The sequence below is a fragment of the Mustela nivalis genome (genome assembly GCF_964662115.1).
Source record: "Mustela nivalis genome assembly, chromosome: 12".
Lineage (NCBI taxonomy): Eukaryota > Metazoa > Chordata > Mammalia > Carnivora > Mustelidae > Mustela > Mustela nivalis.
The window spans coordinates 6,006,567-6,019,296 of record NC_139031.1 but is presented as its reverse complement, the minus strand read 5'-3'; the positions used below and the strand labels follow the sequence as shown (position 1 = coordinate 6,019,296).

At 59.1% G+C, this 12,730-nt stretch overlaps 1 protein-coding gene across 8 annotated transcripts; it reads left to right on the top strand.

The window, feature by feature from the left end:
* Window positions 1-55: 55 nt before the first annotated feature.
* LOC309845498 (uncharacterized protein) lies at window positions 56-12,643 on the top strand. 8 transcript variants are annotated; one of them, XM_082693577.1, is made up of 4 exons: window positions 5,384-5,676; window positions 7,947-8,830; window positions 8,960-9,101; window positions 10,465-12,643. In XM_082693577.1, the coding sequence occupies exon 2, from the start codon at window positions 7,975-7,977 to the stop codon at window positions 8,584-8,586; it is 612 nt and encodes a 203-aa protein (XP_082549703.1). In that variant the 5' UTR covers window positions 5,384-5,676; window positions 7,947-7,974; the 3' UTR covers window positions 8,587-8,830; window positions 8,960-9,101; window positions 10,465-12,643. The 8 variants fall into 8 exon arrangements, with proteins under 8 accessions (XP_082549701.1, XP_082549700.1, XP_082549703.1 ...); XM_082693575.1 differs by lacking the exons at window positions 5,384-5,676; window positions 8,960-9,101 and adding an exon at window positions 56-428; XM_082693574.1 differs by lacking the exons at window positions 5,384-5,676; window positions 8,960-9,101 and adding an exon at window positions 1,283-1,618.
* Window positions 12,644-12,730: the final 87 nt, after the last annotated feature.

The following is a 12,730-nucleotide window of genomic DNA, read 5'->3' as shown; positions in this document are numbered from 1 at the left end:
GGCTTGGTTACGTCACAAGCTGTGCTGTGAACTCGCCCCCTAGGCCCGCTGTGCCCCGTGGTTGCCATCCCTGTGAGAGCTGGGCTCCCAGTCCAGCGAGGATTTCTCTAGGCCCTAGGTGCTCTCCTGCTTTCCCGGAATGCCTGCCCCCTCCTGCAGCCCCTTTCCCAGGCTGCCCTGCACAGGGAGGCCCAGTGCCCCAGATCTCAGCACAACCTGCTTTACACATGGGCCGTTGGCATCTTCCACTTTGCCGCTTAGCAAATCCTGAGGCCCAGTCAAGCAAGCCCGTCTCCTCCAGGAAGGCACCCCACAGTACCACTCCTGCATCGGGAAGCCGCTGTCCGCAGGGATAGACCTGCCAGACCCCGGAGCCCCGGGGATTCAGGTGCCTGAGGGGCAGCGCAGACAGCCGCTGAGGATCTCAGGTGGGACTTTCTATGCCATTGAAGGTGTCCTCATCCAGATGGCCTCTGTCTAATGACCAAAGCAGTCCAACAGCTGTGTTGGCAGGACTTGGGGTTAATGAGACCTAAACGCAGCCGCCTTCCCCGTGCCAGTAGGAGGAGGTTTGTTCACTCACAGTGATTGATGCCACAGATGGGTGCTTTGGGTCACAGGGGGTACGGGGCCACATCCATCAGAGCGAAGAATTACTGAGACGCGTGTCCCCTTGGCCAGGTCAGGGAATGATAACACGTTGGCTCACTAACAAGCCTACTGTGTGCCAGGTACTTGGGCCACCGCAACAAACGGGACTTAAGCAACAGATATTTATTTCTCACAGTCTGGAGGCAGGGAGTCCAAGCTCAAGGTGCTGGCAGGTCCGGTTCCTGGTGAGGGCCTATTTCCTGGCTTGCCCTTGACTGCCTTCTTCCTGTGTCCTCACATGGCGGGGGACGGGGGAACACGCCCTCTTGTATCTCTTTTCTTATAAGGGCACTAATGTCATCAAGGAAGATCCCAGTTAGAACCTCATAGAAACTTGATTGCCCCCCAAAGGACCCAGGTCTGAATGCCATTACATTGTTGGGATGGAGTCAGGGCTTCAGTATATGAATTTGGGGTGGGGGACACAATTCAGCCAATAGCAACCACGGTCCCTGACCTTGAGTTGACGCACCTTCATGGGAAGTCACTAATACACATGTAGCTCAGTCCGCTCTTGAATACATTGTCCCAGCTCCAGCTCCCTGACAAAGCTTTGTTGTTCACTATGTCATTTAGCCTCACTGTGAGGTCAGTGACCGTGGCCGGGGAGTACTCCAGGGAAGAGGGGATGCTGCGGCCCACCAGGTCATGTCACAAACCCAGGGCAGGCCCAGGCTGCCTGTTAGCCAAGGTCCTTCCATTGCCACAACCAACGGCTTTTCCAAGGGTGGCCTGGCATTGTCGACTTTAATTTTCATCCCCCTTTGTTGTAAAATAGTAAAAGTAGGCCAGGGAATGCTTGGGAAGAGGCATGTCGTAAAATCAGAGAGGAAGGTCAGATCTGTCTCAGGGGTTTACAATCCCGAATGCTCTAGAACATGCGGAGAGAAAAGGGGTTCACAGGCGAACAGGAAACAAACATAAGCAGATCAAGATCGTCAAGGCCTTCCGTCCTGTCCACCTCCAGGTAAGTGCGGGACTGCGGTGGGATCCACAGGCCAGATGAGCTCGGAGCTGGGACTCCCAGAACTGCCGGCGTCATCCGTGTGTTCCTTTGTTAGAAGCAGGCTGGGAGCTACGAAAAATGACCCAGGAACTGGGGAAACATTGGCTCTTTGGCAAGCAACCTAAGCCTTGAGTCGGCCAGCAAGCTGGCAGCCACCTCAAGAGGATGGGGCTTCCTGCTTTTCAGCCCCAGCCCTGGGGAGCTGCCGGAGGACGAGGCTGGGAGGCCCACGGGCAGGTGCACGGATGGGGTGGGGGGGAGAGCGGGACCAGCGGAGACTTGGCAGACAGCATCTGGGGGAGTGGAGGATGCTTCTGAGAACATTTCCTTTTATTCTTTAAGTTATTTGGCTAAAAAAAATATATGCCCTTGACCTTTTGGCAAGAGGAGAAGTGTTGGGGCCGGAAACAGTATGTTTTCATGTGTCACTGCTCTCACTGGATCATGGCAAAGAGAGGAAAATGAATGGCATCCCGTAGGTTGTCCCTTGGGTTAAAAAGAGAGTAGTGCCTCCTAGGTGACTCAGACCGGAAAGGGGCAGTGCCCTAGACAGGCACTGTCCAGGAGAACTTTCTGGGGGTGAGGAAAATGTTCTATAAATGTGCCGTCCAAAACCACGGCCATCAGCCTCATGTGCCTAGTGAGTACTTGAAGTGCGGCATGAGAAGCTGCGGAACTGAATTTATGTGGGTGCAAGTTTAGTATGGAAAGAAGCACAGGGTTTTCTCCAAACAGGGCTCCATCCCATAAAAAGGAGGTCTCCACCTGTGTTAGGAGGCCAGCTGCAAATTTAAGGACTCAGTTGAATTGATCCTAGGTCACATCTTGGGTCTTAAAGTCAAGGAGAGAGAACTTTGGAGTAGATGAGACCTTGTACCCACAGCCCCACGTCTCCAACCGTGCGTCGGCCCTCGCTGCCAGGGCTGTGGCTTTGCCCGCGACCCCTCATTCCTTACGCTGCATCAGCATGCTGGCAGCTGCAGCCTACGGATGTGTGTGCATTCATTTGCCAGAGGTCCGCTGGGGGCCTGTTCCATGCTGGGCCCTTGGGATCCAGAGATGCCGGAAACACAGCCCCTGCCCTTTGGAGCCCACGACCTGGTGGGAAAACAAAGGTGTGCGCTAAACTGCAGTTTGAAGCCAGAACACGGTGCTTTGGAACGGGGTGTGTAGTGATCCCTGTCCAGTTAGGGGAGATGGGAGGAGTGAGTCAGGAGGGAAGCGGTGACCCAGCTGAGCGGAAAACCCTGGGATGCCGCCCAAAGCAGGAGGAGCTGGAGGAACCCCAGGCTGGGATGTGCAGGAGCAGCTGTCTGGGGCTGGCTGGGAAGCACACGGGGGTGCAGGGGAGACGGTCCATCTAGCATGCCCCCAGCCCCTGCGTGTGGGAGAGAGGAGCAGGGTCCCCGCCAGGGCTCCGCTGAGCTGTCCACACCTCTGTCCACAAGGGGGCCACACGCCTGCTGTTCCCTGGGATGCTTTGGCTGGGAGCAACCTAGGCCTTTGTTAGGGTCCAACATCCAGCTGTCACATGAGCCTCGTGGAGGGGTGGTGGCTGCCATGCCCACTACGAGCCCCACCTGGGTGAAGAAGGGTGATTTCCTTTGCAGAAAGACTCCCCATCTCCATTCAGTTGTGTCCACCACAGCACACGAGAACCGTGGGGGGAAATGTATATGTGTGTGTGTGCGTGTGTTGCGCGGGGTGCGTGTGTATGAAACCAGAGAGATGAAGTGACTCAGAAGAACTCAGTCACTGGCAGAGCAGAGACTGGAGGCTTCCCGGAACCTGGGGGCCCCAGGAGCCCTGGGCCCTTGGCATCGCCCACTGAGACAGGGTGGGGTTTAGGGGCTGTCGTCTCCCTCCCACGCCCATCCCCCAGCTGTGTGCCTTGCGGCTTTGGCATAGCTTACTTAGAAAATGCTGCTAAAAACATGAGTGATATCTTCGGGTGCATTGTTGGTTTTGTTTTTGAAAAACCTGGTCATTGACTAAGTGTCCCCATTTGTCCTGTAGCCTGTAGAAGGGATGGCAGTCGGTAGCTCTTGGCAGCGACAACTTTTGTAGCAAGAGCTGGGCAGGTGGGAGGTGTGGCTGTTCCATGAGCAAAGCTCCAGCACTGGGCAGAGGGGGGCTGCGGGTCATCAGGGGTTAGGGGGTCCTTTTGGCAATGTCATGAGAACATCTGTCCTGGTGGGTTCATTTCTTTTGGCTTCCCAGAATTCTCTCCCTGGTGCCTCTATTTTATTTATTTATTTTTAAAGATTTTATTTATTTGTCAGAGCGAGTACAGGCAGACAGAGTGGCAGGCAGAGGCAGATGGAGAAGCAGGCTTCCGCTGAGCAAGGAGCCCAATGTGGGACTCGATCCCAGGACGCTGGGATCATGACCTGAGCCGAAGGCAGCGGCTTAACCAACTGAGCCACCCAGGCGTCCCTGGTACCTCTATTTTAAATACCAGTCTCCTTGGGATGTCTAGCTCGAGAAGCACCATTTAGCTCAGTGTGCTGCCACGGGAGCACCACGGATGGTGTGGGCTGGGGGGTCCTGGAGAGGCCGGAAAGGGCCAGACGCGGACCTGCTGGGGTCAACTGGTTCACAGAGCGAGGTGCGATAGCCCTGAGAATAAGGATTGAGTGTATTTCCGGGCGGACCTTGCCAGAAACTGTATGGTTCCCAGGAGGGCCCACTGAAACCTGCCGAGGGGCAGGGGCTGCCTCATGGGGCCAGGAGGCCTGTGTCTCCCCAGGTCCCTCCTCAGGGTTGATGCCACCCCAGCAGACACGTCCACCATCTGTTGTAAGATGCTCTGCTTGGCCCTCCACCTGGCAGCTACCAGGGGCCACAGAGAAAAAGGCTACTTGATATTCCTCTAGTACTTTCCACTTAAAAAAGATCACTTTCCCTTCTGGCCTCTTTATGAAGTGTAATGTAAATTCGAAAGCACTTTTTTTTTTTTTTTTTTTTTTTTTAACTCTTGACAAGCTTATTTCCAGCCACGATCATTGCACCGTGTTTCTGTTTGGGGGTCTAGGTACCAGAGTGATGCCAGGAAGGCTGAGCAGGCTGGTGGGCCTGCCTTCCCGGCGGCCTCGGCCACTTAGGGCTGCGGGTCTCCAGGGAAGCTGCGCCGTCTCAATTTTCTTTTCTTTTCCCATCTATAAAATAGGATAACGATACCCCTGCAACCTAGATGGCACCTGGTTATTGGAAGGCTCCCATGAGATAATGTATGGAAACGGCTTTGTAAAAAGACAAGGTATAGGTAAGGGGTGTTATTATGGAAGGACAGGTGAAAGCTGGGATTCAGCCCAGCCCTGTCCACGGAGGTGTCATTGGTGGCTCTTTTGTGGGGTATCTTGGCTTGAGCGGAATGGGTCCAGTTCAGAGAAGGCAGGGACAGTTGGGGTGTCACTTCTTCCGTGTCCCCTGGCGCCCTGGTGGCATAAACCGGGCCAGAGGGTCCGGGGTGGGGTGGGGGAGGCTTTGGCAACACGGTGAGTTCGGGCAGTTGCTATTCTGCCCCTGCGATGGCTGTCTGCCACCCACGACACCCCGCTCCACAGGCGCCCCCGCTCCACAGGCTCCGCAGCCGCCGGCCTTCACCCCCCACCCCCGCTTATGCCGCCAGCGCCCCCACACCCCGCTTCCTGGGCTCTGGGGGCCAGGCTGTGGGCCTGGCCAGGCCAGCGCGGCTTTAGGATGAGGGAGGTGAGGAAGAGGCTCGAATTGCCGGCTTGGGGCCTCGGACGATCCTGAAATGGGAATGGCTGAGGCGGGGGGGGGGGGGCCGGGAGCTTGGGGTGTCTCGCCCCGCGAGGCGTTCTGCTCCCGAACCGGCTCCCGCCCGGTTCCCTCTCCTGCCCGGGCGGGCGCAGCGCTCGCAGCCCTGCTTTTTCCGCCAGCCAGGTCGTTGGCGAGTTAGACCTCCCAGCCTCACGGGGCTGCTGTGCGGCTGCGGCGACGCTGGCGACTGCGGCGCTGCGGAGGAGACCGACGGGCTCGGGAGGCGGCGCCATGTGAGTCCCGGGCCGCCGGGGCTGGGGCCGCGGCGGGAGATTACCGTATTTATCGAGGCCGGTGCCGGACCCTTGGGGGCGGGTCACTGCGGGCGCGCTACCGTATTTGCCGGGAGCCGCGCAGACCCTTTCCTGGAGCGGGGAGCGCCGCGACTTAATTACGTATTTATCCGGGGTTGCGTGATCCTCCCGGGGGTGCTGCGGGAGCTGGGGGGTGGGTTGCATCCGCGCCCCGAGGGAGCCGGGGCTTGCAGCCGGTTGGGGTGGGTTGCGGCAGCAGGGTGGGAGGCCTACGTATTTTCGTGGGGGCGAGGTTGCGGCGCAGAGTTTACCATATTTCTCCAGGGTCTCTCGGGCCACGGGAGTTTGCACGGTTGTGTGCGGAGGTTGGGTGGGTGGGGTCAGCTGTTTTGATTCATGCAGCTATTTCATAAAAACGGCGGTGCGGGAAGCTGGCCGTCTTTATGGGGGCGAGGGAGAAGGGGCGCGGGAGTCGCTGCGGGAGAGTTACCGTATTTGCGCTGGGCAGCGCAGACTCTAGAGGAAGGAGCCACTGCTGGAGACCGGAGGAACAGGGGCGCAGCCTGGGCTGTGAGTGCGGGAGGGGATGGAGGAACTTGGGGGAGAAAAGGGGGCCATTGCTTTAGACCTTCTCCGTAGTCGGGGGCCTTACTCAGGGATTTGCCTGGGGAGAGCCCGGAGGCTGCCTGGAGACAAGGCCCTGCTGAGTCTGGCCAAGAGGACTGTGATGGTCTGTCTTTGCAAATGTCAATGCAGCTAGCTGGGGAAAGCCTTGTGGGTGGGGTCTGCTGCAAGTAGCACTTGTCCCCTTCTCCAGGGTGAGTGTGTGTTCCACGCTGGCCTGGGGAGGGGGAGACAAAAGGGGGATCTTGGAGATCCCACTCTGCAGATAGGTCGACTGAGGTTGTAGCAAGCAGTGAGATCTGGAAGCGAGGAGAAGGCCTGCGTGGAGGTCTAGGTCCCTGATGGGGATGGAGGCTGCAGGGGAGTGCCCCCAGCCTACTCTGGAGCAGGTCTGTGTGTTCTGCAGGAGCCCTAGGTTTTTGGGAGGACAGGGAGGTGGTGGCGGCAGACAGTGACCTCCTCCAGGAGCAGTGGTGCTTTGGGTGTCTCTAACTCTGTGGCAGCCAGGAGAGTGGTGGTGGTCGTGTGTGTGTGTGTGTGTGTGTGTGTGTGTGTGTATTTTGAGGGGAGATTAGTTTATGAGCAGCTGGTTCATTGAAAAGAGCTTTTGCCATTGAGTCGGGGAACTTAGGGCCTAGTCCTGGCTCACCTTGTGTGACCTTGGGGGAGCAAGCTGACCTCAGTTACCCCATCTAGAAAGCAGGGCTCAGAAAGGCCCTGCTCCTTCCCCAGGGTTGCTGTGAGGACAGTGGCAAACTATTCAAGAGGAACGCAGTGCCCTGGAGAAGAGAAGCCTCACAGAACCGGCATGAATGGGATAGAGCAGAACTTGGGGGTGTTTGTGGAGCACTGGGCCAGGCGTCTGTATCCTGGGGATGCCAAGAGGAATCAAGCTGAGACCAGCTCCTGGGAGCTTACACTCCCTTTCAAGGCTTTGCAAACCTTTCAGGGGCAAGCCTCATTCAGATAAACAGAGAGCTGCTGCCTTTCATGTTTAATTGAGATCACTTTCAAGTTCACAGGGTTTTTGTTTTGTTTCTTCTTTTAAGCTTCTCAAAAATATCTTCGACCCACAGCGTGACCCCACCCTTCCCTCCAGGTTGGGAATGCACCCCGCTCCTTGAGATTCTAGTTGGAGAGATAAGACCTATCCAGGGGCAGCCTTACTTGTAATACTAGAAGCCCCCTAATGTCACCTATCGGCATTTATCCAATGGTTCGTGTGGCGGGCACAGTGCTTGGTGGGGGAGATAGGAGAAGCAGACGGCTCTGTCCTTAGGGCCGGCACAGGGCCAGGAGACAGCGGGGGCCTGACCTGCTTGCCTGCGATGACTCAGGGTCATGGGGTTGGGCCATGGGGCTCGGCAGGGGCCGGAGGGGTCAGGGAAGGCTTTGGGGAAGAGGTGGCACTTGATAAAGGCCTTAAGGAGGGGCAGGCTGTGGTTAGTGGGTAGAGGAGAAAGAGGGGCGTTCACGCTGGCCTGAACAAGACTATAGCGGGGGCCGATGCGGAAGCTGTGGGCAGCCAGTGCGATCTCCTCCCTGAGCTTGGGGGCCGGCTCATCCTTGGATGCTCCCCCACCGCCCCTCTTCTGACTCCTCTCTCTCCGCTTCTGCCTCCCCAGGGGCTGGTGACTGCGGCTGGAAGCGCCCATGACAGAGCTGGCGTCCTCGGGGGGCGGGTCCCCTGCGGGGGACGGGGAGGAGGGCCTGGGGGACGAGCGAGGCCTGGTCATCCACCACCCCGCGGAGGAGCAGCCCCACCGCTGCCCGCTGTGCGGCCAGACCTTCTCGCAGCAGCCCAGCCTGGTGCGGCACCAGAAGGCGCACGCGGGGGGCGGCCGCGCGGCCGCCTTCGTGTGCCCCGAGTGCGGCAAGGCCTTCAGCGTCAAGCACAACCTCGAGGTGCACCAGCGCACGCACACCGGCGAGCGGCCCTTCCCCTGCCCCGAGTGCGGCCGCTGCTTCAGCCTCAAGCAGAACCTGCTCACGCACCAGCGCATCCACAGCGGCGAGAAGCCGCACCAGTGCGCGCAGTGCGGCCGCTGCTTCCGCGAGCCGCGCTTCCTGCTCAACCACCAGCGCACGCACGCGCGCATGCCCGCGCCGCACCCGCGCCGGCCCGGCGTGTTCGGGGAGCGGCGGCCCTACTTCTGCGCCCGCTGCGGCAAGAGCTTCGCGCGCGAGGGCTCGCTCAAGACGCACCAGCGCAGCCACGGCCACGCGCCCGACGGCCCCGCGGCCCATTTAGGCCGCGTGCTCTGATGCGCCCCGGGCCGGCCGCCGCCCGTCTCCGGCCCCGGGGCCGTGTCCACGACTCCCGGAGAGGGCGCCGGGCCGCCGCCCCCGTTCTGGACGCGATCCCTGGAGACGGGGAGGGCTGGCTCGGGGTCTTGAAGGAGTGGGCCGCTGCCCGGCTTGGGACGCCTCCTCCCGTGTCTTCTCCACCCTCTGGCTGGCCTCTGGGCCCCTGCGTTGGTTTTCCTCATGCTCAGCCGGCCTAGAGTAGGTGAGACCGAAGGGCCACCCAGAGCCCCTCTCAGGCCTGGGCAGGGCTTGGGGGGCGGGCAGGCAGGAGAGGTGGGAGGCCCTGGGCTCTGGGGCTATGACTAGCTTCTTACTAGATCTTCATTCCCAGAATGTCAGAGTTGGAAGCCACCGGAGAGGCCCCTCTCCACAATGCCCAGGCCACCCCCAGCCCCCAAGGCCTCCTGGCCCCATCACTTACTCTCTGGGGTACTTGAGAAGTCACATCACTTCATGACTCAGTTTTTTCATCTGTAAGTTGCATTTAACAAGGGACTTCTCCCTGGGATAGTGTAAGGATTGTAGTTAAATATGACCAGATAAGAGAGGATGACCTCAATGCTCCAGAAACTTCTACTGAGCACCCCGGTGTGTCCCAAGTGCTGTGCTCTTGGGAGGAGGTACAGACACAAAACCTTGGTGGGGGCGGTGGGGATACTTGTTACCAACACGGGGGTTGCAGGCTCTCCTAAGGGACAGAGTGCTCTGGGAGGTGGGGGAGGGGACTGGTGTCCCCAAGACATTCTGATGGCTTAAACTGGGTTCTGGGGTTGAATACAAGTCCTCTAGGGAGAGTGAAGATGGAGGGTCTCTGAGGCAGGGGTCATATAGAGGAAGCTCGTATTTGCCCTACAAAGGAGCTTGTGGCCTGGGAGAGAGGACACCAAGCTGTTTAATGAGGAGAGCATGGTGATCTCAGACATGCAGCTCAAGGAGAAATGGAAGCACTGTGGGGACAGGCAGGAGCCTTGAGGGTTGTGGGGTTATCTGGGCAAGAGAGAATGAGGCCCCTAGCTAAGAGGCTTGACCAAGGGGAGAGCCAGGTCTGGCCCCCAGGTCCCCGATTCCAAGTCAGTGCTCCAGAGCACAGGCGTCGTGAGCCATGTAGCAGTTGAAGAAACTGAGGCTCAGCCAAGCTTGCTCCAAATCTCCCTAAGTGCTTAGTGGTGGAGCAGTGCAAGCCTGGCCCCCAAGACCCTTCATCTCTACCGCACTGCCTGCAAGGGAGGCTCCTGCTGGTGGGAACGTGGAGGGTCGATGGGGGACTGGGACTGGAGAGCAGGTGGTAGGATCCTGGGGAGGAGTGTCCCTGGGTGGTGTGGGGGTCTGGGGGAGCATGGCATCCACAGTAGTGGGTTGGGAGGAAGGGAGTTGGAGTATTGGAGGGGACCTGCACTCACAGAGCCCTTGCTCTGTGCCTAGCCTGTGCCACCACCTTGCTAGGTGCCAGAGACCTGTCTCCACCCTCTACCCTTTCTTAGAGCCTCGTGGCTCCTTGGGGGTCAGTGGCCTTCGGCCTGCCACCAGGTGGCCACTGCTATGTGGACGAGTACTTAGTGGCAGAGATGGGGAGATTAAACCGGGACCTGGGACATCCGGAGCTTGAACGCACTGAACTCAAGTTGTCTCAGTGGTAAAATAGACCGATAATCCCAGAGCACTTGGTAGGGGGCTTAGAGGACTGGCTCGAAGCTCCGGACAAGTGCAGGGTGGCCCAGCTGATGGCTCCCACCTAGCCACAGGGTCGGGGGAGGTAGCGGGGGGTGGTGCAGGTGGCTGGGTGGGGCTGTGTCAGAGCCCCAGACCTGACCCTGGTTTCTTTGTCTCCATGAACAGATGTGGAGTGGGCAGGCCCTCTGAGCGGTGTGTCAGGCACATCCGGGCCCAGAGACGAGGAATGGGACCCCGTGGGGGCCTGCCCACTGGCATAAGGACATGTCCCCTAAGAAGACCTATTTCGGGAGGTGTCCTGCAGAGGGGATCCGTGGAGCCTGGAATTGGAGGCTTCTGTGCCCCGGTGGAAAAACTCCCCCAACCTGGTGGGAGTCACAGCTGGAGCTCGTCCTGGCGGCCGGGCCACGGTCCACTCTCCTGCGGCCACAGGGACGATGCCTGTGCGGAGAGCCGGCTTCTCTGCACCTGCCCAAGAGAACTCGGCAAGTCGGTGGCAGACCTGGTTCTAGAGGCAAAGCCTTGCCCAGGTGTGGCCCATACCTGCCGCAGGCGTCGCTCTTAGAGCGACCGTTCTTCGTCTGTGGGAGGCATGAAGCCCTTGGAAAATCTCACAAACGTTATGAACCTTCTCCCCAGGAAAACACGCATACTCATGCAGACACAAAAATCTACAAACAAGTTCAGAGCTCCCGGACACAACCCGCCACTCGTTCTTCACCAGACGTAGAACCTGGGTCACTACACAAGTACCACTTTGCCCTCCCCCGGCTGAGCTTCCTGCCCTCATCCAGGAATAAAGGATTCTGAGGAGGGGAACCTTCCACTCTCTTCTCCTGGGCCTGACCGTGCATCAGGCTTCTAGAACCTTTCCTCCCTTCCGCGAACATTGCTGGAGGCTCGCTGGGCTGGGTTTGCTCTTGTCTGGTCTGGGGCTGCTTGTGGTGGCTACCTGGCTACTGGTTTTGCCACGCAGCCTGGACTTCGATTTCACCGTAGAGGTGGCGGGGAAAGCTGGAATTTCTATGGATGTGGGGTGAGCGTGAACTTGGACTGAGGCTACCTGGGGGAGGGATTCTGCTTCCAGCAGCCAAGCCACGGCGGGCCGTCCCCTGCTAGACCAGGAGTTCAGCTGCAGCCGGGCATGGGGTGGAGACAGCTGGGCAGGGAGACCGAGCCTCACTCCTGGGGCCTGCCAGTGCTCTGCTGTGGACAGTGGGACAGGGGTGACCACTTTGGTTTTTACCCTGAGCTGGTTGGCCTGGAGCTCACTGGCCTCCTCAGAATGAACCACTTGACCTGAAGAGATGTGGGCGATTAGGGCTGGAATGGGTTTTTGATGACAACCAACCGGTCATGATGCCGTTATATTTAGTGCAATCCTTGGGGGTGGGGAGAGGCCTATAGCCATGGGATTTGGTTCCAAGCCCAGCCATGTGAGTTGTGTGGGTCACAGTGCAGTTGTTCTGCTGAGAGGTCCCAGGGCCAAGCTACGTTTGGTCAGGCTTGTCGGGAGGCCTCCCCGGCTCCTGGCCTGGGACCTTGCTGGTGGGGTCTCCCATGCGGTCTGGCACAGAGGGTCTCTGGGCCATCTGCCATCCGCCTCGTCCTGATATCAGACTGCTCAGGGGAAGAGCAGAGGAAGAGGAGGCAATCTGTGCTCTAGAAGCTTCCATGTGCTCTGACCCTTGGCCCGCCTGGAGGGAGCCTCGCAGATGCACTGTCTTCTCTGCTGGTCGTCCTCTCTCTCCCTTCCCTGTAACTTGTCGCCCACACCCACTGTTGCCTTCTCTGTCTTCCCTGGAATTGCTCCAAAATGTGGCCCTTCCCCCACCCTGCCGATCCCTCTTCTCTGCCAGGCCCTCCATCCTCGTCCTCCGAACAGTCCCTGTGTTGACACGCCATCTCACCGTCGGGGACCCCGGGTTGTCCATGCGCACGCATGTGGATGTGTGTGTGGGGGGTCTCCAGCTAGACTGGAGCGACGGGCCATGTCTTCTCGAAGCCCAGTAGGGTCCAGCACGGGGCTGGGCTCCTAACACTCAGGAAATACTTGTCAGCTGGCTGATGGGTCCAGTGCTGGAGGCTGTGCGGTGCCTGGCGGTGAGGAGAGGACCCGTGAGCTCCGCGTGGGCGCATCTTGCTGGGTCGTGAGCTGGCTCCCCCGGGGCAGTAATGGCCGTAGGGGCCCTCAGGTCCTCCCCTATCTGGGGCAGCGGGGCAGGAGGGACCCCCGACATGGCTACGCAGGAGTGTGTGGCAGTGGTGTCAGGGCTGGATATTTCTGTTGGCCACTAAGACCGGCCGGGGCTGACCAAGTGGAATAAATGTTCCCTCGACATCAGCTGTGTGACCTGTGGTCATTTGGGGCTCAGCAGGGAGCTGGGAGCAGGGCGGTGGCTTCTAGCTCTGCCTCCGTTCTGTCTCGGGG

Coding starts and splice junctions, on each gene's coding strand:
- LOC309845498 (XM_082693575.1), top strand. CDS start 7,975: ATGACAGAGCTGGCGTCCTCGGGGGGCGGGTCCCCTGCGGGGGACGGG.